The sequence below is a fragment of the Drosophila navojoa genome, chromosome 3, assembly GCF_054131105.1.
Source record: "Drosophila navojoa isolate 15081-1374.11 chromosome 3, UAZ_NAV_1.0, whole genome shotgun sequence".
NCBI lineage: Eukaryota > Metazoa > Arthropoda > Insecta > Diptera > Drosophilidae > Drosophila > Drosophila navojoa.
The window spans coordinates 14,992,727-15,020,630 of record NC_142891.1 but is presented as its reverse complement, the minus strand read 5'-3'; the positions used below and the strand labels follow the sequence as shown (position 1 = coordinate 15,020,630).

Sequence of the window (27,904 nt, the reverse complement as noted above, 5' to 3'; positions counted from 1 at the left end):
TATATTTATATATATAAAAAATAAAATAAAAGTGTATATAATTGATTAGTCAATATTAATAACTATTCCAATACCTAATTACCACACTCAGCAGAAGAAGTCCAATAGAAACTGCAGCGCTGCGCCGGCCAACTGAGAACTGAAGTTGTGGTGCTACAGTCTAGCCCTTATATAGGGCGACTGCTCCACACAAATCTGCGCTCTATTGTTGAGCCTTGCTCTGAGTCGTATTTTACACACGAGCATATTACTAAGAGGGTATTTTCAGCTGAGCTAACTTTTTTATAGGCACAGTTTCACTGCTCTTCCATTGCCCTCCCTAATTTTATGCCTGGCAATTAGTGAGCTAGAATCAGGGTCTCTCTAAAATCAATACGATCAATCTTAGGTCCCTTCTCTTCGATTCCATCGAGCTTTGCTCCGGCTATTTAATGAATCATATATGTCGCACTATTACATAAAGTTATTAGTATTATCAATTTATTCCCTGCAGACACAAATGACAACCCTTAGAATATCGCGATGATCTGATTTATATATAGTATATAATGTACTTTAACATTACAACCAAAATTATATCAAATACAATATCAATTCTCTATGCTATTCGCAATAATTGTAGTTATACATTTTAGCACTATATTATATCATATCCATATAAGCATATATCTCGTAATGTAAACCCTAAAATTGCATACACTTGATTATTTATTGATATATCGATTTACATATATGTGCCTAAACAAAAATCTGTTATAGACCCACTTAGGAGCTGTGCACAGTCCACATTCTAGACTCTAATAATACACACACTATATAAAACGGATTGTTTATAATCCAGTGCTTACATCCATAATTTATGGATCCGCGAAGGAAGTAAAAGAAAACACGATCAGCTGTTAGTCAAGATATATGTATGTGTTCTTATGGAATCGTATACCACAAACACTCGATCAATGAATGACACTCAACTAAAGTCAAAGGAAGTACAAATGGTAAGAACTGTGTCAGTGGAGGCAATTCCAAAACACAAACGACCTCAGACCTCAGACCTCAACCACCAAACGCTGTGATCCCACCTCGATATACAAGCAATCCTATATAATGTAGAAGACGATCTTGTGTGTATAACCAGGCTATATATACATATATACTACACATATATATAGACGTGCTTCCATTATATGGTACATATGTGCTTTTTTTATGCACATCTGCCTCATAAATAACGTGCCCACCATTACTTGGCCGCGTCGGGGTGACCAGGGTTGTCACACTCATGAGCGCGCGTGAGAATTGAGAATTCTGAAGTGAGAGAACGAAATTCGGATAGAATTCTCATGCATATAGATATCTGGCATGGGGCTAGCGCTGCTGCGATTTTGGCATTAGTATTAAGTCGGTCGAGGTACGTCCAGCACGTCGCACAGTTTCCGGTAGACACAGCATCTGATTTATAGATATATATATATACTTAGAGTACTAGCCTAGAGACACAATATGGCTGAACAAAAGAAAGCACCGCTCTTGAAAAAGGAGGAGGACTTCGTCAAGGCTCTGGAAGGGTGAGTACGAAGCAAATAGATATGCGAGCAGGCTCTCAATGCTCTGTGACCCGTGCTTAGCTTCATCACACCCGAAAAGGATCAGGTGGCCCTGCTGTTGGACTACGATGGCACACTTGCGCCTCTGACCGAGGAGCTGTCGGTGATGCCCAAGGATACGGAGATCAACATCAAGAAACTGGCTGCCAACGATAAGATTTTCATGGTTGTCTTCTCCGGCCGTGAGCTGAGCGAAATCAAGAACCATCTGAAATTCCCCAATGTCACCTATGCCGGCAACCATGGCCTGGAGGTGGAATATCCTTCCGGCAAGAAGTTCAAGATCGAAATGCCCGAAGAGCTGCTCGAGAAGCACAACAAGCTGGTCGCCGAGCTGAAGGAGAAGGTAAAACAAATCGATCATTAACCACTATGAGATGAATACTTATCAAATTCTTATTAATTTCCCATTCCCAGGTCGTTTGCTCCGGCGCCTGGGTGGAGGACAAGAAGATTTCGGTCACCTATCACTACAAGGGCGTCACCGACAAGCTGAAGGCCAAGCTGATTGCCGAGGCCAAGGGTCTGATTCAGTCGCACGGCTTCCAGCTGATCGAAACGCCATACGCTCTGGAGGGCAAGCCACGCGTCAACTGGGACAAAGGTTAGTGCAACAACTAGCAACTAGTATGCGATGCGTGACTAACCATAGACTAGACCAGCGATCATTCAATTAATATGCATCATCGATATGTCTCGATAATCTTGGCCAACTGTTGCCGCCCATTCGCTGTCGTCTGCGACGTCGCGTCGCTGCGCGTCGGCACCTGTTCAAAACAATTCGATTCGAGGCGCGACTCTTCGATGATTTAATTATTGCTATATTTTCTATAAACGACGGGCGCAAAAAAAATAAATAAATAAATAATGCCTTTTCTCAGCCCGGGCCATGTGGGCGGCTCTTGTGCGCTGATATTTTTCAAAATGAAAATAACAAAATATATATCTCAAAAATTTATGTGGACAGTCGCCACAGCAGTTCGTTTTTTTTTCGCCCCTCTTGACAAACAAGCAGAGCAAAACCTGATGTCAAAAGCGCGCCAGCAAACGATCTATAAATCTATATATATATATATACATTTGCTTATATATGCTCTTCTATATACATATATAAACATTTACTTGCTTACTGATAAATTTTGAAAAATTTTGTACAATTTATCATAGAAATTTTCGCTTTCATTTCTCGAATTGTTCTGTTTTTATTTTTCCCGCATTTGACTTGAGTTATATGAAGATTTCTATTTTAAATATCTGTACATAACACATACATACATACATATGTGCTGTACATCAAAATTCATTTTTGCGGTCTATATACACTTGTCATTATGACGAGACACTGAATTGTTTCTATTTGCAGCTAGAGGGTATTTGAATTTTGCATGCGAAATTTTGACAAACATAAGAATATATATACACTTACATATATTATTGATCGATATCTATCTATGTAGAATATCTAGAAATCGTATTCTGAAACAAACAATTTTAATTAAAAAAAAAAAAAACATAACATACAAGGGTATTAAATATTTGTTGCTCCATTTTTTTCTTCTCTTAACTACGCGCAACTAATTCGGAAAGATTTTTGCTAATGATGCATTGCTTCAAAAGACCTATAAACTATAAATGTAGTCCCATGTCGATATAAACATAAATATATATATATCTATGTTTATATATTGCGTGGGTTTCAGCACAAATCCGAATCAGTTTTTATGTGCAAAAATGTTTGGGCTCATTCCCTAATGAGTTTTTAATGCAAAGCATAAAGGAAACTTATTTCCTAAGTTAAAAAAGAAAAATGCCAACAAAAAAATTAATTACTTATATATCCATATATTTAAGAACAGCTACGAAAATACCAAATTACTCAAAATAAAATATAAAAATAATGGTAAAGTATTTATAAATATTTTTTCGACAAGAGCTAAGCGCAATATTAAGTCAAAAATTTTGGACTTTTTATTAACTAAATCCTTTACTGTATGTCGTAAATATCTCTTACAAATTATTCCACACTTAAATCATATTTTGCTCTTTCAATATTATCTAAATATGCGACTTTAAAATGCCCTTTGATCAAATATTATAAAGAAAAAAAATTTTGCTAGTCATAATTTAGATGTTCCACAAATGAATTCCAAACGGAATTCATAAATATTTTCAAGATGAGATGACGAAAAAAAAAACGATAAACAAATCCCAGTGCAATTCAGACAACGTTCCAAAAAATATATATATGTATATACTTATATATAGAAAAAAATCTTGTCTAGCTGAAAGCAAATAAGACATTTCCAATGAGCTGCGACAAATGTGCATAATTCAAAAGACAACAAAATAAAATTTAATTATATAGCAATAAATTTGTGTAGTGGAAAAATCACACAGGAATATATATATTTATAAATACTTATTTTTTATATTCTTATATATGTATATGCATGGATTTTTTTTAAAGCCTGCCGAGCGCAATGGCAACAAAAGATCTCGACTGAATTGTTGGTGCCGTCTGAAAAAAAAAAGAACAACAAAAACAATTTTGAATGCAATACTTTTTGGGTTCGGGAACCGGCAGGAGACGTTGGCTAATGCGTCATCAATTAAACAAAAATTTCTCGTTAATAGGTGGCAAAACAACAAAAACAACAAAAACAACAAAAAATACAAACAAAAACCGAAAAACTCGCACAATTAAAATAATCAAAAAGAAGCTCTCTATAGATCATACATAGAGATAAACACATACATATGTACATTATATAGAAAGGAGGAGAAGAGAGAGAGAGTGAGAGATAAAGAGTGAGAGAGACTGAGATGTGGTTTGCATAGACTTACTTGACGTGCCGCAGCCCAAACACACTTTGCTCACTCCACGCCCACACAAAACACCTAAAAATAACGGCTAGAAAATACAAGAAAAACTGAAAATTGAAAACTAAAAACTGAATATACATATAGATAAATCTCTAGCTCGCTATCGCTGCAGGCCCCTATAGACTTATATATAGCGAGTGAACTTTTCAAAATATTTGGAAAAAAAAAAAGAAACAACAACAGAACTTGCTTTGTAACACTATATTGAGTCTTGTGTTCCAGAAAGCAAATGGAAAAATGTTTAAATATAGCTAAGTGGATAACAAATTGTAAAATGAACATGTATTAGTTTAGATAGAAAAAGAGTAATATGAATTTATATTATACCAAATTAATTTAAAATTTGAGCGTTATACTCGTAATTTAATTTATATTTATATAAAGTTTATAGTAGTCAGAAAGACATATATAAATATGAAAAATATGTTGATTTGGTTTTGATATTAATATGTATAGCTTACAGTAAAAAATAAAAAATAAAAAATATTAGACTCATCTAATAACTTATAAAGCAGCCTCTTGAGTAGCGTGATAAGTTAATCAAATTTAACTACGCATGCTTATTTGCCTATATACATATCTGTCTCTCTGCCCATACTCCTCATAATATGTCTCTTCATCTGTCTCCCTGTCTGCTCAACAAAGAAACGACGAAGAGCTGTAGATCTTTTGAGTTGTCCATATGTATGCAGGAGTACTTGTTAGGTATTAAGTAAAGCGAAGCTAAAGCGCTTGCACCAGCAGAGAGCGCTCCCATTGCTCACTTCATGTTCGACTGCAACGAATTCTACCTGGCGTCGGGCTCAACGTTTGAGCGCTACTCAGCTCGAGTGAGAGACGTCCTATATAAAGGGCATCAGCTGTGGCATTTCTTCAGTCGCCCAGGCCTGATGGGGGTCAGTCGTGCAGTGCAGTAAAGTGAAGCGAAGTGGAAATACTTTTAAGAAAGACTTAGAGGAAATGGAGGAAATACTTAGATGAAATACTTGGAGGAAAGACAGAAAATAAATTCTTTGAGGAACAAGTTAGAGGAAATAATTAGAGGAATAACTTGGAGGAAATAATTAGATGAGACACTGTAACAAAATACATAAAGTCTTATTTGTATATATATTTATAATATATATGATTTACATATATAGATGAATATTTATTTGCATTGTACATTTTTCTTTTTTTTTTATTATTTTTTGCAGGAGAGGGCGCCAAGATGATTCTGGAGAAACAATTCGATGCTGATTGGGCCAAGAACTTGAAAATCATCTATGTGGGCGATGATACCACCGATGAGGATGCCATCAAGGTGCTCCATGGCATTGGCAAGACCTTCCGTGTTTCGGAGCTGCCAACGCTGAAGACCTATGCCAACTATCAGATCAAGACCGTCGAGGAGGTTGGCTGGCTGCTGAAAGCCGTTCAGGCTAACTATGAGAAGAAGAAGAAGATATAAGCGTTGCGGCTCGCTGTAGCTTAAGCTAATTCCACACTCACACACACACGCACACAAACACAACACACATATTAGCTGTTGTCTTTTTTTAAAAATACAATATTTATTTCTCATTATTTTGTATGTATGTATGTAATTCTTACAGATACAGTTCCCTTAAATCAAATGTTTCACAAACTATTCTCTGTCTTCACATAATTTATTAATAAATTTGTTACGAAGCTTCTCCTTGTCCTCAGTGGTTCCGGGAGCATCTGCTTTATCTGCGCTCCGCTTTCAGAGTTCCGGCTCGGGCTGTGCCCGTTCGACCACCACGCGCTGCCTGCTTCACAATTGTCGGTGGCACCACAACGGGTGGCGTTGGATTGGGTGGTGGCTGCACAGCGCCAGCTACCACGCCCACGGGCGTCGCGACTGGCGTTTGGACAGCGACCATGCCACCCTGGGCCACAGGTGTTTCGGCCCGCTTGGGCTCACTCATGTTGAGCGCTTCGTTGAAGATCATACAGAATTCGCCAATCTTGAAGACTTCGCCATTTTTGCCCGAATATAGTGTGAGGCAGTGACGCCAAATGGACGCATAGCCCTTAGTCAGTCGTATGATGTCGCCCGGTGTTATCAGCTTGCCGGGCTCGTCCCAAATGGAGACATTGATGCTGGCTGTGGGATCGCCCACTTTGAAATTGCGCACCTCGCGGTTCTCTTTCGTGACGGTTGCCACGCCCACCTGGTAGCAAGTGCATACAAATGTAAACAAATTGGCCAAAACAGTTTGTTATCGATAACAAATACTGACCTCGAGTACTATGAAAATAACATTGATGTTTTTCAGACCGGGCTTAATATCCTTTATGGCAATGCATTCTGCGTTATACATGACGGTGTTCAGAATATTTATTTCTAAATGTTTGAAAGCAGTAAAAGTATTTAATATAATTTTTTCCAGAAGGACGCCAAATGTGAGTGCACACAAATGCCACACACAAAAAACGCAGCGAATCAGCTGTTCAGCTATTAGAGATGTGCGTCAGTCGGTTTCTATTGTAAACGATTATTTTTTACAACTATGAAACAATTATATTGGAAAAACTTCCTATGATTACTTAAGTTAAAAAATTAAATAAAGAACTTGTGTTTAAATACGTATTTTAATTTTTTTGTTTTGCTTTTCTAACACAGTCCAATCATTCTTTTAAGTTCATTGACAAAATAATCGTTTGAGACTTATCGGGCATATGTGACGTCACAGTCTTACGCTTAATGATTATTTAAATACAGTGTGCTATATAAGAAAAACTTAGGCTTATTCAAACTTTCAGCTAATTAAAAGCAACAAAATATTTAGAATATTTTTAGATTTTGTTATGCACAATGAGTTATAATACTTGAGTAACCTTCTCAGTTCGTGCCAACGGGACAGCTGTTCGCTCGAAATGCCACCACGAACTAGTTCAGTGCTGAACTATATAACTCATTTGTTCACTTTGCTGCAAAAATAATACAAACATCAAATTTTCGCAAATTCATGCTGAGAAATTGAACGCATAAAATAATAACTTAGTGCAGTGCATTCTCACAGCAAAGGAATTGCACCCAAGTGAAGAAAAGCAGAAGAGTCGCATTGCAAGCGAGCATCAAACAGCTCTATTTACGTTTTGTTTATCAACATGGAATCTGGCAGCAGCTCGAGCTCGACGTCAGGCAGCAGCTCATCGAGTGGCTCATCCAGTTGCACCGATACGGGCAGCTCGTCGGACACCGACTCGAGCAGTTCGGCCGTCGCTGGTCCTGAGGAAAAGCCACAGCCAGCAAAGACACAACCAGCCGCTGTGCGTCGCAAGGCGGCAGCGACGCCGGCAGAGAATGAGAAGCCGAAAACGGCGGGCAATAACAGCGCTCTGAGCTCTGCCTCCAGCAAGGTGCGCTCTGTGGTGGCGGCCAGCAATCAGCGCAACGGTGCACTATCCAGCGATGATGATGACGACGACGACGATGAGCCGCCAGCGAAGAAGAATCCACGCACCATGAGCAACAACGTGGCATCAGCGGCCGCCCGCCGCAAACCGTCAACTGGAGCGCCGGCCAAGCAGGCAGCGAGCGGACCAGCCGGTAACAGCAAGGCGCCGCAGACAGCCAAAGCCACGGCCCAATCGCAGCGCAACGGGGACAACAAGCGACCGTCGCTAAGCTCCTCCTCCATGAGCACGGATGACTCGCACAAGGATGTGAAAAACGGGCGCAAAGTGCCGCTCAAGTTGGCCAGCACTGCGACCGCTGTGCGAGCCAAGCAAATACGCGCCAAGGCGCTGCAGGCCAAAACGAATAGCGCCAGCAACAGCAACAACAAGAATGGACCAAGTACAGCTGCAGCAGCTGCAACGGCCAGGCGCGGGAAGAGCCGCAGCAGTGATGGCAGCGATGATTCGGATAGTGGCTCAGGCTCGGAGACGAGCTCCATTAGCGAGTCGGAGGGCACGGACTCGACCAACTCGTACAGCTCTCAGCCGGCGACAGGGAAATCCAATGCCAAGGGCAAGCGCGCTGCTGCTGGAGCCGGCGATAGCGAGGAGGAGCGCAAGGATAAGGCGAATCCCATGCGCAAGCTGACGCGTTCGCTGAGCATGCGCCGCTCCAAGCAGCAGCAGCTGAAGCCGGGCAGCGAGAGCGAAACGGATGCGGATCTCGACAAGGAGGACGACAAACAGCGCGTGCTCTCCAAGAGTCCGGCCAAAAAGCCGCCCACCGCCCACATAGGGCTCAACAGCAAATGCAAGGTGAAGAAAGAGATGAACTCAATGAAGTCGCGACCCGTTTCGCCGGCCATTCAACTGGAGAAGAAGTGCCCCATCGAGGGCTGTGACTCGTCTGGCCATTTGAGCGGCAACTTGGATCGCCACTTCCTGCCCGAAGCCTGCCCCATCTTCCACAACATGTCCGCCTCGGAGTGCAAGGAGCGCGCCAACGAACGCAAGCTGCGCAACGAGCAGCGCCTCAAGATGCCCATCAACATTGTGAGCGCGCCGGGCAATCAGAACAGCAATCTCAAGTCCCTGACGCCCGAGCAGCGTGAGTTCCTGGCCAAAATACGCGAATCACGCGCCAACTTCCGGCCCATAAGCAACTCGTTCTTGAACGACAAGGTGAATATATCAATGCCCAATGTACAGTTCATTCAATAAAGCTTTTCCTGCTTCCAGGTGAAGATAGACAAAGACTGCACGGACGAAGATCGTGAACCGAATCTCGCTGGCCTGGTGCCCGACTACGATTTGCAGCTGTTTCGCGAGGCCCAGGCCCTGGCCTCCGAGCGCATCGAGGACGAGCTCAAAGATCTGCCCGTTGGCAAGGGCATCAAGTGCGTTCTAGTTTACCCTGCCTCAAGTTTATATTTAATCAGTTTCCTTGCAGATACATCAGCATGGGCAAATACAAAATGAAGGTGTGGTATCAGTCGCCCTATCCGGATGACGCCGCCCGCCTGCCCAAGATGTACATCTGTGAGTTCTGCCTCCGCTATCAGAAATCCGAGACGGGCATCAAGCGACACGCCCAGAAATGCGTCTGGCGTCATCCGCCCGGCGACGAGATCTATCGCAAGGGCAAACTCCAGGTGTGGCAGGTGGATGGCAAACGGTATAAGCAATACTGCCAACACCTGTGTCTGCTGGCCAAGTTCTTCCTCGACCACAAGACACTCTACTATGACGTGGAGCCGTTCCTCTTCTACATCATGACACTGGCCGACGTCGATGGATGTCACATTGTGGGCTACTTCAGCAAGGTGAGCTATTGGCATGACGTGGATTAGTTGAGGAATTGTTGGATATATAAGTTTATTCAATTTACAATTTAAAATTCATTGAATCTTATGCTAAAGCCCAGTTATGTCTGCTTAACTAACGTTGGCATTTTAATTGGCTTTATATTAGATCTCGTACCATGTCTCTCTTCCATATCCTTGGTCTTTGTCTCTGTTCCACACCTTTAACAAAAGTCTCTTTGCTATGTCTCTCTTCCACTTCTCTATTTCATCTCCTCCATATCTGTGCTCCATTTAGACATATGTTTTCCCATATACTGTCAACAGTAATTCTTTATAAATGTGGATCAACTGCAATATCAATTTCTTGTTCTGTATAGCATGTATACATATTATATCTGCCTAGCTCGTACTATGTTTATATGATATGCTGGAACAACCGTTTAATCATAACATTCGACATTCCCTTGTCATTCAACTTGTTGTACGCTTCTTACGGACAGAAAAAACTTTAATCTTTCAACATAATTATTGGAATAGGGGATCGTTGCGAAGACAGTTTTGATACTCTCTTTGAGGCGTTCACATGACCTCAAGCTTGTCTTTATTCTTGAGGATGGTAGAAATCGTTGATTTCGGCAAGTTGAATGTACATTAGTCCTAAATCAGCCACGCCCAAAGAATAGTTTTAAGTTTCATATCAATAGATAGTATGGCTCTCTTATTTTTCTCTTTCTCTGAATTCTCTTTTGAAGGCTTTTAGGTACGTAATTTGCAGTTTTAATAGAAGCTAAATTAAAAATTGAATTACTATTCAATTTATTTGCACTTGAAACAAAAACTAAACACACTAATGTGTGCAAAATAGTGCATTATAATGCTAGAACGGTCAATAGGCAGCAATATAATGGAGTACTCAGGGCTTCCCCTATATCATTGAAAACTGACAGAAATTTTGCGTAAAATAAATGTTTACAAATTTTTTATTTGTCGTTAAAGTAAATACTATATTAAATATTATATTATAATCTTTATAATCTATTGGGCCCCCTCTTAAAATCATACCCTACTAAGTTCCCTTTGTGGAATTTACGTATAAACTTTAGTTTGTTACTTGCAATCAAATTGAATAATACCATTTCACAGTTTTATGATTCTTTTATGTCTGCAGACAGAGCCGAGCTGAGCTGAGCTGGGCCCAGCCCAGAACCGCTGAGTATACAGCATCCCGAATCCCATCCAGAATCCATGTAATACATGGGAGATGGATAGACTCTGCTGCTGCCGCTGCCGCTGCCGCTGCTGCTATATGCCCAGACAGGCGGCATTCTTGACCATACCCAAAAATTGCTTTGTCAACCGCGCTGGGGCTGGGGTAAATAAGCTGACACCAGCCAAGGGGCGTGTCAGTGCGGTGTGTGGAGATTTCCCCAGGAAAACTACAAAAAAATAACAGCCATGCAGAGAAGCAGAAGAAGAGAAAAAAAAAGCATAAACACAAAGTATATTGTCTGCCATGTGCGCACGGTTTCTTGACCTCCCCCTGAACATGGCGTCTAGCCGAGCTCTGCAGCTGCAAGATGCCTCCACAGCGCCCTCTCTCCGTCTCCGTCTCCTTCGTCCTCCGCCTCCTGCTCCTGCTCCTGCTCCTGCCGCCATCTGCAGTTGCATACAAGTTTTTTGGGCGCTGCCAGAGACTGGGTTTGTGTTACAAATTGCGCATGTCGCGCCGGGCTGCTGCGCAGGCACACAATCCCAGACCCAGAGCCCAGTCCTGGTACCGAGCGTAGTTGGTGTTGTATTCTGTATTCCATTCATCCCAAAGCCCATAGATGCAGCCGAGGCAACCGAGGCAGCAGCAGCAGCAGCTGGTTACACACTACTCACAATTCGGGTGCTTCTAGTTTACATGGCTCACACTCGCAGTTGCTTAAATTTTGGCAATGCTTTGTCTGTCTGTGTGTGTGGAGTACCTTGGCCCTGCCACCATGCGGCATCATACTGCGCAACTATGCCACCAGACAGCAGCCAGACATGACGGATTGGGGCAGGCAGTTGAACCAGCCAGGGATGCTGCCGCGGCTGGGGCGTGCACGATTGAGGTCGTGCACCTCGACGGTCGCTGCGCCGAGAGTCGTGCGCCTGCTCCAACTGGTTGGGGTGTTGGCCAAAAAGCCCAGCTCCTGGCCCGGCCGGGACGCGCGTATGTGCGTTCCCAGACATCATGGCAGACGACGCGGCAAACAAAGAGTAAAAATGCAAAGTACATAAATGTATTTCCGAAATGCGAATTGCGAATTGCGAATTGTTGCCTTTTGGAGTTCACACCCAGCCGTTATTTTTTGGCAGCCTCCCCACACTCGGCCCCCCTCGCTCTGCCAGCATCCGTGGAAAACTTGGTTTGGATCTCTTTGTCGTCTCGCCCGCTCTCCATTAGCGCATTTGCCCCTGACGCTTATATACACATAGTACTAGCTATATACCCAAACACATATGTACTATATACGCCGTGTGCGTGTCTGCATCTGTGTCTGTGTATATTTACGCATTGCACGCTGCAGAGCATCGATTCAATTTCTGCGACGCCTGGTCATTGAACTCCCGAAAAAGCTAGAAGCATCAAATGACAGAGTGCCCCCAACCAAAACTGTCTGAGCCCCCAGTCCTATCCAGGGACAGCTCCATCTGTACATACATACATATGTCTGGCTGATTGACTTTCCGCTCTGTGGGAGGCAGCCTCAAGCAAATTTCTATCTATTGAATTAACAATTAATTCAAAACTTTAATAAATGATCTGTTATTGTTTATTATGATGTAGAAGTTGAGCAGATAAAAGGTTTTTAAGTCTTTTGCTTTTAATTTATCTTAAATTTAATCACTTCATTAAACATTCTTCTATCTTCTTTTACTTTCAGCATATTCCATTTCTGCAGGAGAAGAACTCATTTTACAACGTCTCCTGCATTCTGACACTGCCTCCATATCAGCGCAAGGGCTACGGCAGACTGCTCATTGATTTCAGTAAGTGCCAAACTCATATATCAATTTATTTTTTAATAGGGGCAGGTATTATGCAGCAATTAACATAATTCTATTAACTGAAGCCGAGTAACCTCAAGGCGTAAAGGCGTTATATTCGCAGGAAATAGCTCATAAAGTATTTCTGTATATGCAATTATGTTTCTCGAAGTTTTAAGTATTTTTCTATATAGCATAGACTTCAAACTTCTTTACTACTTTCTACTGAGTTACACTTACATTTTATAAAAGAAAAAACTGACTATCAGAATAGTATTCCATTATATATGTTTCCACTTACAATCTACTTTGGGCAAATATTGATAGACTTGAATCGAGTAGAATCTATTGGCTGATTTGTTTTTCTATATGGGAGGCCGTCTTTCTTTTCTTAGCTTGAATCAGTTTCCTCGATTTCGTCTTACCCTCGTTCTCTTTTACTTCATAGACAATTCAGACAGTTAGGTTGTCTGATCTGGCGATTTTTTCACTTGCAAGCATTTCATTATATTCGTCTTAGAATTAATAGGTTTACGATTATATTAACTTTGTGCAATCTCCGTTTTGCTTCCTGGATGTCTGCCTAGAGAACTGAATGTACTGTCTTGAACTGAATGTACTCATTGACTTCGTATGACATTAGTTACTGCTGTGATTCTCTACAGATCGTCTCAAAAGTTAAATGTTACAGGTAGTGTTAGGTAGACAGTAGATTTAAGGGAGCATCCCTATTAAGAATTACCTTAATTTCGGGCTGTGAATGAGTTGTGCAAATGTGATTCAGTTCCTTGATTTTTATATGTCTATCTACTACCTTGGAACTAATAAAACTAAACAAGGGCATTAATAACTTCTGTATCTACTATTGGCAATTTTTTTCTTTCCTTAAAGCAATTGATTTATAATCAGATCCTTATCCCGAAATTCCATTCTACAAAACAATTTAAAGTTTTGGTAAAAAAAAAAAAAAAGAAAACAAAAAAACAAAAACAAAATAATTTAATAAATCTAAGACACTTTTAAAGTATTTAAAAATGTTCCATCAATTTTTAAAATTATATATTTCATCAGTTTTTAAATGTAAAATGTATGTTTACACTAAATTCTCTTTTAATTTATCTAAATTTCGAGGAAAATTATTTATACTTTATGCTGTAAACATTTGGCGAAGCCAAACTACAATTTCTTGCAGAACTTTTAACCTATATTAATAATTTACCCCAATTTTATCTACTTTAAAATACAGTCTCATCAGAAAGTCTCTTAACTAGTCTCAAATCATTTATTATTATTATTATTATTTTTTTTTTTGAAGGCACAAATTGATATTTGCAGCTTCTAGAACCTCGAATAGCAGAGCTTAGGAACCAGGCAGGAGAAAATTGAAAATTTTCATTTTGTATTTATTTTTCGCTTGCCATAATGAGCCGGCTATCGATTTAAGTGGTACGTGAGGTGTGCGTGTGACTCATTGGCTTATATGGCGGGCTAGTAGTGCAATATAGTTAATCATGATTGCATGAGAGAAGTCAAGCGACATGCCAGCCATAGACAGTGGCTCCAGTCGAGCTTAGCTTTTCATGCTGCAGAGCGATGCATGCAATTTCTGCATCAATTAGGCGTAGACCAAGCCTTGCAGGTGTGTATGCACACACACACACACACATATACATATATGCAAGTATAAGTAATTTTTTTAACGTTGTTGCCACCAAAATTGTTTAAAATTAATCCGCCTTTGAAATGGACAAAGATAGCGCCAGACAATAAAGAAACAGGCGCAGCAGCAGCAGCAGCAGCAAGAAAAGTATATATACATATACATACATACATATATATATTTATATTGCAACAACAAAAAGAATTACCCCTTCCAGGCGCTCTGGCCGAGCACTTGAGTCATACGCGACTTGGATGGGATGAATGGCAGCGGCGTCCACGTCGGTCTCTATGTATAAAGTCAGTCGATACATGCAATGCGGGCGTCCACACACGTTTCACACCAAGCTGCGGGTGAGAGTGAGAGAGATAGTCAAAAGAACGGGGGGGCCAGAGCGTAGCAGAACGAACGAAACGACATTGACCTTACACTCACACACATACACAGAAACATACACAAGCAAGCGAATGGCCAAAGTTGAGTGCGGCGCGAGCGAGACAGCATGAGCGAGCGTAGTGCGAGTGCAAACAGTTTTCGTCATTATTAACAAACACCCAGAAAATATGTGGCGTTTCGGCCCTTTTGAGTTGGCGGACAGGTGTCCAGGTGGCCAAGACAAGAGAAGGGGCCCAACTGAACTGCAGGGGTTAAGGACAGCGTTAAGTGTCTGGACCGCCTGTCCAAGCGGCGGACGTGTCTGGCTCATTAGCAAGCGGCCAGGCGACCGAGCGAGATGGCCATATGTATATATGTATATGTGTATGAATACATAAATATATATTTACATATATCTGTATCAAGTACATAATATGGCCAGGTGTAATAACTGCATGCACGCAATATGCAAATGGGCAGACTGAGAGAGAGAGAGAGAGAGAGAGAGAGAGAGAGAGACAGGGAGAGCAAGAGAGTGACGGACTACGCTCGCCCTTATCTGCAGGCTAATGTATTAATTAATGAAATCAAGCCCAACCACAAAGCGACGTTGCAAAAGTTTCAGCCCCAAAATTTCCAGCGGGCGTTTAAAGCTCGCGCATAAAAATAAAATTCAAACAAAAACAAAATAAATATACCAAAACTTTTGCAGACAGCGACGCAGCAGCAGCAGCAACAGCAGCAACAACAACAACAGCTGCAGCAGCAATTGGCGGCAGACAACAAAGGTCAGCGCAGGTCACAATGAAAGGGCGTCGTCCTCTGCGTGCTGCGAGTCGAGCAAGCGGCTGCGGCTAGTCAACTAGTCGAGTAGTCGAGTATCGGATACCCGGTAAACGAGCTTTTTTGCTAATTGCACAAACAACAACAACAGCAGCAGCAGCAGCAGCAACAGCAGCAGAAGGAACAATTATTAGTGCAATGCTAATTGACTAAAATTCTTAAGTTGTTAATTGTTTTTGCAAGTGCGTAACGTTTGGTACTGCTGTGGTTGTTGTTGCCGTTCATCAGCTGCAAGTCTGCTCTCTAGTCGAAGCAACTGCATGCGCCTGTGGGTAGGCAACATTGCGCAGTTCGGCCGACGAATGCGAATCAGCCATGGATCGATAAAGTCGTCTCGACGTTGCCCCTCACACTCAGTAACACACACATACATGTATAAGAGCACAGACAGGACCAAGAGCGTCAAAGAGAATGAGAGAGAGAGACAGAGAGAGAGAGCGCCGACAGACGCAAAGAAATCAAAACGCTAGCCCAAAAGCAACTGCGTGTCCATGTGGGTAGAGCAGAGCTCAGAGCCTTACGAACAGTGGAACGCAGAGCTTTTCAAACGAGCAAAAATAATTATGTGTCGATTGCTCAGTCTAGAAATTAGAAAGACAAAAGTTCAATACAAAAAATATTACAAATATTTAATCTTACTGAATAAGTATTTAAGTCTTAACTTGATAACAAAGTCAAAATTATTTTTGGTTTTGATTTTGCTTAGAGTAATCATAATTCTTAAATAAGGTCAAAAGGCTTAGCCATGTTATCAAACAAAGTTCTTGGCTTTTCCATAAGATTTTGTTTTGATAAGTAAATGAGTGATTAAAGTTAATATTTGTGGCACAATGATTTTCGCTTGCATAGTCAATGTATAAGCAAGTTATGGGCATATTGAGAATAGACAACAAACATAATATAGTTGTCTTTCACTATTTCTTATTTCTATTTCTTACTATCACTTTTTTTTCAACGGGTTACAGCTGCAGTTTGTTCATTTCATCATATATTCGTGTTGCATCTCCAGAATTAATATGTGCGAATTAGCCTCTCGAAGTTCTTTAGTTAGTTTATTAATTTCGGCTTTGTACTTTTTCTGCGCCAATTGCATGTTGACTTTCAAGCGAAGATTTTCCATACGTAAGTCCTTTCTGTAATTAATAAGAGAATTAGTTTATAACATATCTGAGTCGATTATTTCCAAGTTCACAAAGTTCGAGCCGTGAACTGAATTAGTTCAAGTAATGGATTTCTGATTGGAAAATAAACTTACACTTGATTACTTAGCTCGTCAATTACAGCTTCAGAGCTTTCTGTATCCAGCAATTCATCAAATATGTTGGGTTCTTTAATTTCCGTTTCTTCTGTATCGTCATTGCTCTCCAAGTCAGATGTTTCGCTTTTGCCATTTAAACTAGCAACATGATCGACCTCTATGCTCTTGGGTTTTGACTGTTTTGTGCTTCTCTTCAAGTGCTTCTTTGTTATCCCACTATTAATGCACGGGACTGCATTTGACTTTAACCGGCGCATGCCTTTGGGAAAAGTGATATCAGTTAGTTATATAATGAGCAATTGTTTCCTAGTGTTATTTACCAATATCTTCCGGCTTAAAATGCTCCGAGCAAACATATGTGCCCTTGCGATATTTCAGATTTGGATCGCCACAAAAATCCAGCCATTTCTTTGCTAATTTGTTGTTCATCGGTAATTCGAAGAAACGAATTAGTTTACTCTTCGTTTCGCTTGTAGAATTGCAATTTAGTACGGAGCAGTGCGTCATGTTTGTTTACTGTAAAAACAAATTAGAGCTGACATAAATAAGTTTTGTTTATTTAATTCTATCGATAAACAGCTGTGGGGCCAACAGCGGTACGCATATCGATAGTGATATGCAAAATCATCGCACAGCTGTGAGTGCAAAGATCATTCGCGTACGCAAACTTAGGGCTGTCCGAAATATACGTTACACACACACATGTTCTCTTCCATTGTACGGAAGAGCAATGCAAAACAATAACAGCAACTGAAGCTGAGCCGAAGCTTTCGCACGCTGTTTTCTTTTATTCCCGTGTTCCCCCGCTATAACTCAACCAGTTGCAGTTGTGTCTGCTATTGAGTGCGTCTAGCGTCTGCGTGTATGTGTGAGTGTATAGCTAGTGTACATGTGTTCGTGTGTATGTATTGTATGTCTGTGCCGTTGGCTTTTTTACCCGAGCCTGCCTCAGTGGGTTTTGTGTTGTGAGGGCACGTTGGGTTCGTCCTCGTTGATTTACTTGCTGCACTCATTGTTGCTGTTGTTGTTATCTAGACTCGAGAATTGTTGCTGCCAGACGACGACGACAACGTCGACGAGCTTTGGGGGTTGAGCTTTTGGGTTGAATGTACGCCAGAACGCTGTTTAAATGCCCGCCGCTCGTCATTCATGTGGCCGGGCCGGCAACCGCCGTCGCCGCCTCGACGTTGTTATTGTTGTTGTTATATTTTCGTTGCTTCGTTCGCTTGCTCGTTGCTCCCCGCCACCCACTTGGGACGCACACTTTGTGGAATCCTGTCTAGACGCAACACACAACGCTGAGTTGGGTACGCGCTGTAAGGGCGTTGTGGGCGGGGCAAAGTTGGTCACCATAAATAATGCGCCGGAACTTGAAAGCTAGTTCTATCTATAGCATACTTATGGGCATATGTTTAATGTGCTTTTACCAGGCTATCTGCTAACCCGCGTCGAAGGCAAAATTGGTTCGCCGGAGAAGCCGCTCTCGGACCTGGGTCTCATATCATATCGCTCTTATTGGAAGGATGTGCTGTTGGACTATCTGTGCAATCGTTCTGGCAATACGATATGCATCAAAGACGTCTCTCAGGTGAACACGGAATGATTCATTAACCGAGATATATAATATACAACAATAATTGGGATCTTTGACTTTACAGGAAATGGCCATCTATTCGTATGATATTGTGAGCACACTCCAGGCGCTGGGCATGATGAAGTACTGGAAGGGCAAGCATATAGTGCTCAAAAAACAGGTGAGCTTAGCTGAGTTTTGATCACACACTGAGTTATTAATATAATTTAATTAAATTTCTAGGATGTGCTGGATGAGTATGAGGAGCGAGTGAAGCGCCGGGGTACGTTTCCCAAAATCGACGACTCCTGTCTGCGCTGGCAGCCCTTTATACCGGCACAGCCGAGCGCCTCCCCTTAACCACGTGGTTGGAAGCACGCCCAGGTGTGCTTGGCGGACTCTTCGTAAATCTGTATTTCCATAGAGATTCATTATAATTTGTGTATATTGCTTAAGGCCTCAAGTATTTGTTGGTAGCTAATTAATAATTGCAGATACATACATAGTAATCAAACTACAAATTCCACACAATACCAATTCTGATTCTGACTAAAATATATATGTATATATGTATGTATGTATATGTGTATGTACTCGTTGTTGAGCAGCAAAGAAACCAGCCGCCGCCGTCTTGAGATTTATAATTTTTTTTTTCTTTTCTACTTCGTTTTTTATTGTTCACCACTGAGCTCATCACTTCAGGGGCCCCAAGATGAATCATGGAAGCGGGCAAGAAAAGCCAACGCGTTTACATGGCAGTTGTTGTCGGGCAGGGCGGGGCTGGGGCTGGGGCGGTCTGTGTAGCAACAGCGCATCGCAAAAAGTGCACACTGTGAGGCAGAGGCAGAGGCACAAGCGACGACGACTGCAACAGCAACAGCAGCGGCGCATTGACATTGCCGCCCAGACACTCCTCGGGTAGTGAGTGAGGCAACGCCACAGACACACTCACACGTACACGCGCGCAGACAGTGGCAAACACCAATACCAAAGCACAGAGAAACAAAGCGTCAGACAGGTAGCGAGCAGAGAGCAGCAAACAGCGAACAGGGGCTGAAGAGACACAAAAACTGCACAAGCCAAGGGAGCGCTCAGGGACTACGACAGCGACTGCACGCCACGTTTATGGCTAAAAAGCATATGCAGTCGCAGCAGCAGCAGCAACATCAACAGCGACGCCAGCAGCGCGGCAAGCAGGCAGTCAGCCAAGCAACGACAATTCCGCCCTGCCAGACGCAGACATCAATCCGTCGCACAGTGGTACTCGCATCATTGACAAACAGTAAAAGCTTTTCAATTAAAGCTAAAGCAACCCTTCATTAAATTGAGTATAGGGATTAGTTAATATATATATTTGATTAAAGATAAGCACACCATTAATTGTTTTAGCCATACGTATGTATACGATATACGAGTAGCAAATATAAAGAAAACGTGAACGTTTTTCACTTATAGTCAGATCTTTAATATAAGGATATATATTAATATTTTTCGTCCAGCAAAATCTGGATAATTAAATGTTCATATTAGTAATGGCTTTTATATTAAATTCTCTCGGATTTATTTGAAGAGCCCGATAGAATGTGGCTGTATGCATATAGATTAACTTATTAGCGAATTGCTCAATTCGTGAAATGCAAATAACGACTTGCTTAATAAGCCCACCATACAACACTTGTACATATTATAATATGTATGTATATTCTGCTTTCAACGAGTAAAAACAGTTTAATAATGACAATTAAAAACTGCATTGTAATACAGCTGTTTTCTTTCACTATTTATATTTAACAGCTGTTTTTAAATGGAGGTACATACATAGGTCTCTTGGAAATGAGTGCCACACATGTTTTATAAAATAGTAAATGTGCATATGTATATCAATTACAATTAATTACAGCACAGATGCATGTTAATATGTATATGTATATATATATCTTTCTGTAAAGTGAAGGGATAATATCTTAGTTATGCCCACTGTGCGTGTTTTTTGTTGCAGTCTGTTGGCTGGTGGTGCCTGCCACTTTTATAACAAAGGAACCCGTGAGTGAGAACTGGGCAAAACGTACATATATGCAATATATGCTCGTGTGTGTGCGTATGCATTAGTGAGCGGAAAGCGCGGTGTAGGAAGCAGGAAGCGAAAGAAACGGCAACACATACGGCTGCTGTTGCTGCTTTTGCTTCTGCTAATGTGTGTGTGCGTTAGTGTTCGTTGCAGACACACACATACACATGCACACTCAGCCAGCTGACGACGCTGGCAGAGGCAGTGACTGCGACAGCCGGCAGCGACGTCGACTTTGTGGCAATGCGAAATAAAATTCGCGCATTCGGCTTTTGATTAAGCAGCAACATTGAGCATTTGATCACCAACAGCCGGCGTGCGCGGTTCGCTTCGCTTTACTTTCGCTCAATCGACAGAGAGCTGGCAAAATAGTAGCAAGTAGCAAAAAGCAAAAGGCACAGTCAAAATCAGAACCAAATAAAATAAAAGGCCAGAGCGCTTCTAGGCGGCCACACAGTCGGCCATTTGCACATCAAGTGGCCGATTGTGTCTCTCCTCTCGCTATGTGTGTGTAATTGTGTGAGTGGGTCTGTGCTTGTGCTTATGCGAGTGTGTGCAATGAGCGATGAACAACGAAAAGAAATTGAAGTTAAACTTTGCAGCGCGCGTGTGTGTGAACAATAATTAAAACAACAAAGAAAAGAAAGAAAAAAAAGCTCAGCCAGCCAGGCGGCCAAATAAACTTAAGCCAAGTGCAACGGAAGTTTACTGTGAACGAAATATAAGACCAGTTAAAAAAAGAGCAATGGAGAAAAAACGGACATAGAACATATTGTGAAATTCAATGCTTGAGTGGATTGGCCGATTGGCGGGCGGGTGACAGCGTCATCGACGCGTAATTGCTTCTGGGGTTTTCTGCCAGTTGAGAACAGAATTAACGCAGGTCAAAAGCGACCAAATGCTCGTTATAAAAGAAGACTTGAACAAAATTTGTAGTTGAGGTTGGGTTTATTTTTAGCGTTTTGATATCACAAGGCACCAGCAGTCAGCGGCAGCAGCAACAACAACAAACCACACAACAAATTTTCGGAGAGAGAGAGAGAGACGAAGCAATTCTCTACAATTCTCGCCGACAGCAGCAACGAAAGAGTGACGCAAATAGCTGCAAAATTGTTTGAAGCGACCACATGATTCTACACACATTGTAGATTTTACATATTTCCAAATTTCGTTTGCCTACACAACACGCACGCATAACAAGAGACAAAGCTACACCAACACAGAAACAACAGCCGCAGAAATTTTTGTCGCCCAAATATTAATTTTAGACAAAAATGTTGCCCAGACCCACGACGACGTTACGCATACAGCCAAATTATTTAATTTTGTATGCGTGTGTGTGCGTAAGTGTGTCTGATCGGATTTGCAAAATATTTGATGGCAAACTCCAACTCAGGGTTAAGGGCGTGCTCAGTTGAAAAGCATGTGCTTGCACATGAAGAAAGGCAGTGGAATAGAGAGGCGGAGAGTGAGAGAGGCGGCACCCACACACAGACAAATAGACTACTGCACTCGGCAGTCGTCGGCGCATTGTTACTATTTGAGGTTAGGAATGCCCCACCCAAGCAAAGCACACAAACACATTTATATAAATATGTATATGCATGTACATATTGGCATATAAAGCAGTCATGTCTGCTAGCCTGCTGTTCATTATATACATGCATACGTATGTATATAGCATGGCACATACATGTACATACACATGGCAGCCTCGACGTCGTCGCCATTGCTTTATACATATGTACATATACATATACAATTAAATGCCTCACACACTAACACATGCTCGGCTGGGCACGACAAAACGACATTCGAACAAAATTTGCAATTATTCACAACGCGCGGCAGTCAAAAGTTGCTCGCGATCGCAGCAGCAGCGGCAACAGCAGCCGCCGTGACACATCACGCACATACACACTCGAACAGGCACGGGCACACGCATACATATACAGAGACCTGAGCGGCAGCAAGTCCAAGTTCATTATACCACAATCTGCGCGAGAGGCTTAAAGTTTATGAGCTGTTGTAAAATACAAAAGTGTAGCTGCTAGCAATTCATTTAATTCCTTTCTGGCGAACGGTGTGCGAAAGACAAGACGCAGAGAGTGAGAGAAAGAGCGAGAGAGGACAAACAAGAGAAAGAGGCGAAATACTTTGAACGCGTTTGCAAATTCGATTTTATGCCCTCTGTCTCTGCAGTTAGCTGTTAGCGTGTGTTAGTGCATATACATGCATATGTACGAGAGAATTCGCGAATGTAGTGGGGCACGTGTGTGCCTCGGCTGCGCCACAAAACTTGCCAGGCCGTATGTGCGCGTGTGCGAGAGTGTCGGTGATCACGCACGTACCGTTGCTGCGCTTAGTAACAGATAGAGAGCGCGAGAGCGGCGAAACGCCGGTTCTTTTTTGTCGTTTCTCTCTCTATATCGGATTTTTCTTTTCAGCTTTGGCTTTTTCTTTACAGCGTTTCAAATATAGAATATCAAGGGTCGGCCCCTGGCTGCGAATATGACAGCGACTAACTGTTGCTGCAAGCGAAAAAAAAGCATTTTACTTTCGCATTTGGCCACTGATGACGTCACATCCGATTCGCTGGAGTGGACTATGTAGCCATTAGCACGTATCGATGTGTGTGTACTTGCGTACGTATGGTCAGGCAGAACGAGGTGTGCAATGAAGAAAAAAACATATGACTAATTTCGTATTGTTATTGCATAAATCTGCGTCAAGCAGCAAGTTTCTCACAGGCTGCCATAAGAATTGGCGAGGTTAAAGCGATGTCTGCGGCGCGACAAAGCTTCAGCTCAAAAAGCTTACACATAATAGGCTATACGTATGTATATATGTGCATATATGTATATACTTTTGTATATTCATATACATGTACTCGTTTATGTGCGTGTGAGTTTGGAATGAAGTCATCGGCGTCGTCGCACGAACAGCCACACGTACAGAGAGATCGTTAACCTTAAAGCTCGACATGGACACAGCGCGCAAGGTCGTTTCCTGCGTGGCTTTAGGAGTAGCAGCAACAGCAGCAGCGGCAGCAGTTACTCCGAACCAGTTGGCAACATCTGTTGGCTTGGCTTATCTTGGTCCGGCAGCTCTCCCCTAACTTGCTGCGCCCGTTCGTCTTTTACCGTGCGCGCTAATCAGTGACCGGGGCTGGTTTGGTTATCTCACAGTCAGGTACCTGAAGTAGCGCGCGTGGTGGCTAGACGCATTCAACGCTTTGCTAGCAATTCCAGCATTCTACGCCAGATGGCAAGCTACTTGTGTCTCCCCCATGTCTATTGTACTTCATCAGGTGCTCTGGTGTCAGTGGAAACCCGGCACATGTTGAAGTACACTCAATATGCGGTGATTTGCAGTTACTGTTTCGACTCGTGAAATCTCTAGAATATTATGTCTAAAAATGTAACTTTCTAAATAAATAATTAAAACAAAACTTGCAACTTGTTTTTCTCCAATCATATGATTTAGCTACCTGCTGGCGGGACAGGTGGCAACGTTGCGGTATGGAAATATTGTTTCGTTTCTTTGTTTTTGTTTGTGTATATATAAGAATTGATATCGAATTCACAAGTGAATTGTTATAAGCATTTTACAACAAATAGTATAAACAACTGTTAACTGGAAAGAGGTTCTGTTAAGTGCGCTTATTGAAAAACAAATTTTCCACTGTAATCTCAGACTTATCGATAAGCAGATGCATATTCATGTTTTTTTTTTTTCATTTGCAAAATAAATTTTATGGTGTTCGAAATTAAATAAGGTAATAGTTGATAGTTTCTTAGAAACTACAAATATACATATTGAATACATGTAGATAATGTATACCACAAATGCTTCTTGTCAATTTGTTAGTCGATGTCGACTACAGTCATGAGGAGCAAATATGTTGTGGAGTCAGACATTTGTTAGGAATTCTGTAACAGACTTCTGTAAAATGGGCAGAGAATTTCTGATAAGAGTAAACAATCAATGTTAATCAGACAGCAGGGCTGCGTACAAAATCTAAAACAGAGTCGTCATAGCAAGTTGTGACCTAGTGGCGTTGAATAAGGTCGGCTGGTGGTTTTGCGTTAAAAATTTTCGACTATAAATTCGACTTGTTTCTTTCCTCTAAATTATTAGAACCTATAGCATACTGCTCGATTCAATACGTTAGTAGCCAATAAGTAGTTTCGCGTTGAAGTTGAAGCGAAAATCTAAAACGTCGGTCCAAATCCAATAAGGAGAATGCTTCGCACTATCGCTGCAACACGAAACGAATTGGGCGCTTTGCGCTTCATCTTACTCCGAGCTCGACCGGTGCGGTGTGCCTCGAACTATGGAGCCCGGGCCTTGAGCACTGCTGGCCTTCAACTGCCAATCAGGTAAAAGGCTGCTTCAAATGCTGGTTGAGGTTAGAAAGCCTGTTGTGTAATATTGCATATGCAGCCCAGTGGGCGGGCTGTGAGGGGCGGCGGGTGCCAATTGCCAATTTCTGTATGTGTGTGTGCGCGCGCGTGCATCTGTACATCCAGTGCGTGACACTCAAATGAGCGCCGCATGATGATGACCCAAGCTAATCGCCGTTGATAAGCATTTACGGTAAATGCTCAAACATTTCTGATTAGCATTTGCCAACAGCAAGCAATTGTTTACATTTCGTGTGCCTCTGCGCTATCGATAACAGCAATCAGCTGACTGCCAGCTGTCAATCGATTCAAGCGAAGTAACCCGAATCTGTCCTCACCGCAGGTCACTGCATAGAAAACCGATCCTCAGTCGAAGCCGTCTACTGCCGACATGGAGCTACAACTTTGCACGCGCTTACGCCGATCTGCCGGATCATATACGTGTTCCGCTGCCAGCACTGTCACCAACCATGGATCGCGGCTCGATAGTGGGCTGGGAAAAGAAAGAAGGCGACAAGCTGAACGAGGGTATGTCGAACAGTTTACCAATATGTTTGGTATATTATTGATGGTATGATTTATGTTTATTTAATTTTACATTCATCCAGGTGATCTGCTATGCGAAATTGAAACAGATAAAGCTACCATGGGTTTCGAGACGCCCGAAGAGGGCTATCTGGCCAAGATTCTGGTGCCTGGTGGGACAAAGGATGTGCCAGTTGGCAAACTAGTGTGCATTATTGTGCCCGATGAGGGCAGCATTGCTGCTTTCAAGGATTTCGTTGACAGTGGTGGCCCCGCTGCGCCTGCAGCTGCCGCACCAGCACCCCCACCACCACCACCACCACCAGCAGCAGCAGCTCCAGCTCCAGCTCCAGCAGCACCAGCCCCAGCTGCCGCACCAGCACCACCACCAGCAGCGGCACCAGCAGCAGCCCCCGCGCCGGCTGCAGCACCAAGCGGCGGTCGTGTCTACGCTAGCCCCATGGCCAAGAAATTGGCGGAAACAAAACAGCTCCGTCTGCAAGGTTGTACCCACTGATCCCAATTTGCCCGCTGTGTGCATGCATGACCCATGCTCCACTAACACACAATCCAAATCTCTGCTCGTGCTGTTCTGTTCCGTTACTAATCCAGACCTTTTGTACAGGCAAAGGTACCGGCGTCCATGGCTCACTTAAATCTGGTGATCTTGCAGCCGCACCGCCACCAAAGCCCGCACCCAAACCAGCCCCCAAGTCCGATGCGCGTTTCAAGGACATCCCATTGACGACGATGCGCTCAGTGATTGCCAAGCGACTGCTGGAGTCCAAGCAGAATCTGCCTCACTACTACGTAACCGTTCATTGCCAGGTGGACAAGGTGAGCGATATATAGAGTTGGCTAAGATATTCTCATTCTCATTCAATTTAGTTTGAAATGAATATTTTTTAATATTATTTATCTCATTTTCAGTTGATGAAGTTCCGCGCACACATAAACAAGAAGTACGAGAAGGAGGGCGCACGCGTCTCCGTCAACGATTTGATAATCAAGGCCGTGGCGACCGCCTGTCGCAAGGTGCCTGAAGCGAACTCGGCTTGGATGGACACGTTCATCCGGCAATACGACGATGTGGATGTATCTGTCGCAGTGTCTACCGACAAGGGACTCATCACGCCCATCATCTTTGGCGCTGACCGCAAGGGAGTGTTGGAAATCTCGAAGAATGTCAAGGAACTGGCAGGCAAGGCACGTGACAACAAGCTGCAGCCGCATGAATTCCAGGGTGGCACCATTTCCGTGTCCAATTTGGGCATGTTTGGTAAGGATGTGGATGAAATATAATACTAAAGCCTATATATTATAATATATTTTGTATTTGCAGGTGTTAATCAATTCTGTGCCGTCATCAACCCTCCTCAATCCTGCATCTTAGCCATTGGCACAACAACGAAACAGCTTGTATTGGATCCGGACAGCGACAAGGGGTACGTTATTTGAGAATGATTTGCTTATTGATCAGTTGCTAATTTGGTGGCTTTCTTTTCCAGTTTCAAGGAAGTGAACATGCTAACCGTCACGCTGAGCGCCGATCACAGAGTGGTCGATGGCGCCGTAGCCGCCGTTTGGCTCAAACATTTCAGAGATTTCGTGGAGGATCCGGCTGCAATGATAGTGTAAAAAACGCAACAGCTTACGATGTAATCCTACCCCACAGAGTTCGAGGGATAGTTCTCTGTTGTTCACTGTTGTTCATATTAGATACAAATATACAATATTTGATGTATTGTACAATTTTCAATTGGTTTGCTGCCCACGACCTGCGCTGGGCGTGTTTGGCCTCAAATTGGTACCCACTCAAGTTTTAGCGCTTATAGAATATATATACAATATATATTACGGTCATGTGTAATATCGACATAGTGTTAACTAAATAATATTCTGTACATGATTTTACTCAAACACACACACACACAAACACAAACACACTAAAAACATTGTAAATTTCGGTTAAAACAGACATACCCACAGGTCTAATTTTATAATTATTTGCATCTTTTGTTAATCATTAAACAGCATTGATAAATCCAAAACTGTTAAATAAACAAGGCACATGTATTTAGACTCCTATTCTGAAATACCAACAAAACGCTTCAATTTAAAACGAACGATTATATTCAATATGTGCTCTATTTTCGGTCTTTGCTTATGGGAAATAGTCTTTAAATGCTTTGCCTAAAGGCTGAGCTCTATTCTCCTTAAACTGTTTTCGTTCTCTCTTAACTAGGAATGAGCTTTTAGCATTTTGTAATTAACAAATTATAATTTACTCAATCTATATTTCATTACTTTATAATTGTAATCTTTATAACATATAACATATATTATTTTTTGTTAATAATTTATTTGCCTTAAATATTTTGTACTTCTGTCTTAGAGAATTTCTGCTCTTTCTTTTTCATACTTTTATATTTGTATATTTGCTTTATGTTTTCTCATCCGAACAGCTTTACAGTCGAC

The 27,904-nt window shown here is 42.1% G+C and overlaps 5 protein-coding genes and 1 long non-coding RNA gene across 9 annotated transcripts; 3 read left to right on the top strand and 3 right to left on the bottom strand.

The window, feature by feature from the left end:
- The first annotated feature begins 1,373 nt into the window (after positions 1 to 1,373).
- On the top strand, positions 1,374 to 5,977 carry LOC115562249 (uncharacterized). Of its 2 annotated transcripts, XM_089257120.1 has the most exons (5): positions 1,374 to 1,436; positions 1,479 to 1,565; positions 1,626 to 1,950; positions 2,022 to 2,208; positions 5,684 to 5,977. In XM_089257120.1, exons 2-5 carry the CDS (start codon positions 1,501 to 1,503, stop codon positions 5,935 to 5,937), a joined length of 831 nt encoding a protein of 276 aa, XP_089113246.1. In that variant the 5' UTR covers positions 1,374 to 1,436; positions 1,479 to 1,500; the 3' UTR covers positions 5,938 to 5,977. The 2 variants fall into 2 exon arrangements, with proteins under 2 accessions (XP_089113246.1, XP_030239209.1); XM_030383349.2 differs by having other exon boundaries at positions 1,374 to 1,565.
- Positions 5,978 to 6,021: 44 nt separating this feature from the next.
- LOC115562250 (SOSS complex subunit B homolog) lies at positions 6,022 to 6,954 on the bottom strand. The gene is made up of 2 exons (XM_030383350.2): positions 6,734 to 6,954; positions 6,022 to 6,664 (listed from the first exon to the last, which is right to left on the bottom strand). The coding sequence occupies exons 1-2, from the start codon at positions 6,812 to 6,814 to the stop codon at positions 6,197 to 6,199; spliced, it is 549 nt and encodes a 182-aa protein (XP_030239210.1). The 5' UTR covers positions 6,815 to 6,954; the 3' UTR covers positions 6,022 to 6,196.
- A 392-nt stretch (positions 6,955 to 7,346) lies between these two features.
- chm (lysine acetyltransferase chameau) lies at positions 7,347 to 18,958 on the top strand. Its single transcript, XM_030383338.2, has 7 exons — positions 7,347 to 9,077; positions 9,135 to 9,292; positions 9,346 to 9,718; positions 12,616 to 12,721; positions 18,285 to 18,442; positions 18,513 to 18,608; positions 18,671 to 18,958. The coding sequence occupies exons 1-7, from the start codon at positions 7,605 to 7,607 to the stop codon at positions 18,785 to 18,787; spliced, it is 2,481 nt and encodes an 826-aa protein (XP_030239198.1). The 5' UTR covers positions 7,347 to 7,604; the 3' UTR covers positions 18,788 to 18,958.
- Positions 16,267 to 17,726, bottom strand: LOC108649898 (uncharacterized). Its single transcript, XM_018098983.3, has 3 exons — positions 17,175 to 17,726; positions 16,852 to 17,113; positions 16,267 to 16,729 (listed from the first exon to the last, which is right to left on the bottom strand). Exons 1-3 carry the CDS (start codon positions 17,359 to 17,361, stop codon positions 16,573 to 16,575), a joined length of 606 nt encoding a protein of 201 aa, XP_017954472.1. The 5' UTR covers positions 17,362 to 17,726; the 3' UTR covers positions 16,267 to 16,572.
- Positions 18,959 to 24,590: 5,632 nt separating the features above from the next.
- Positions 24,591 to 25,383, bottom strand: LOC149091768 (uncharacterized). The gene is made up of 2 exons (XR_016196414.1): positions 25,250 to 25,383; positions 24,591 to 24,885 (listed from the first exon to the last, which is right to left on the bottom strand). It is a non-coding gene; the product is annotated as an uncharacterized LOC149091768 (long non-coding RNA).
- On the top strand, positions 24,741 to 27,502 carry muc (dihydrolipoamide S-acetyltransferase muc). 3 transcript variants are annotated; one of them, XM_030383340.2, is made up of 7 exons: positions 24,741 to 24,877; positions 25,245 to 25,429; positions 25,510 to 25,929; positions 26,052 to 26,263; positions 26,357 to 26,705; positions 26,769 to 26,871; positions 26,935 to 27,502. In XM_030383340.2, the coding sequence occupies exons 1-7, from the start codon at positions 24,741 to 24,743 to the stop codon at positions 27,062 to 27,064; spliced, it is 1,536 nt and encodes a 511-aa protein (XP_030239200.2). In that variant the 3' UTR covers positions 27,065 to 27,502. The 3 variants fall into 3 exon arrangements, with proteins under 3 accessions (XP_030239200.2, XP_030239201.2, XP_089113575.1); XM_030383341.2 differs by lacking the exon at positions 24,741 to 24,877 and having other exon boundaries at positions 25,257 to 25,429; positions 26,100 to 26,263; XM_089257449.1 differs by lacking the exon at positions 24,741 to 24,877 and having other exon boundaries at positions 25,257 to 25,429.
- Positions 27,503 to 27,904: the final 402 nt, after the last annotated feature.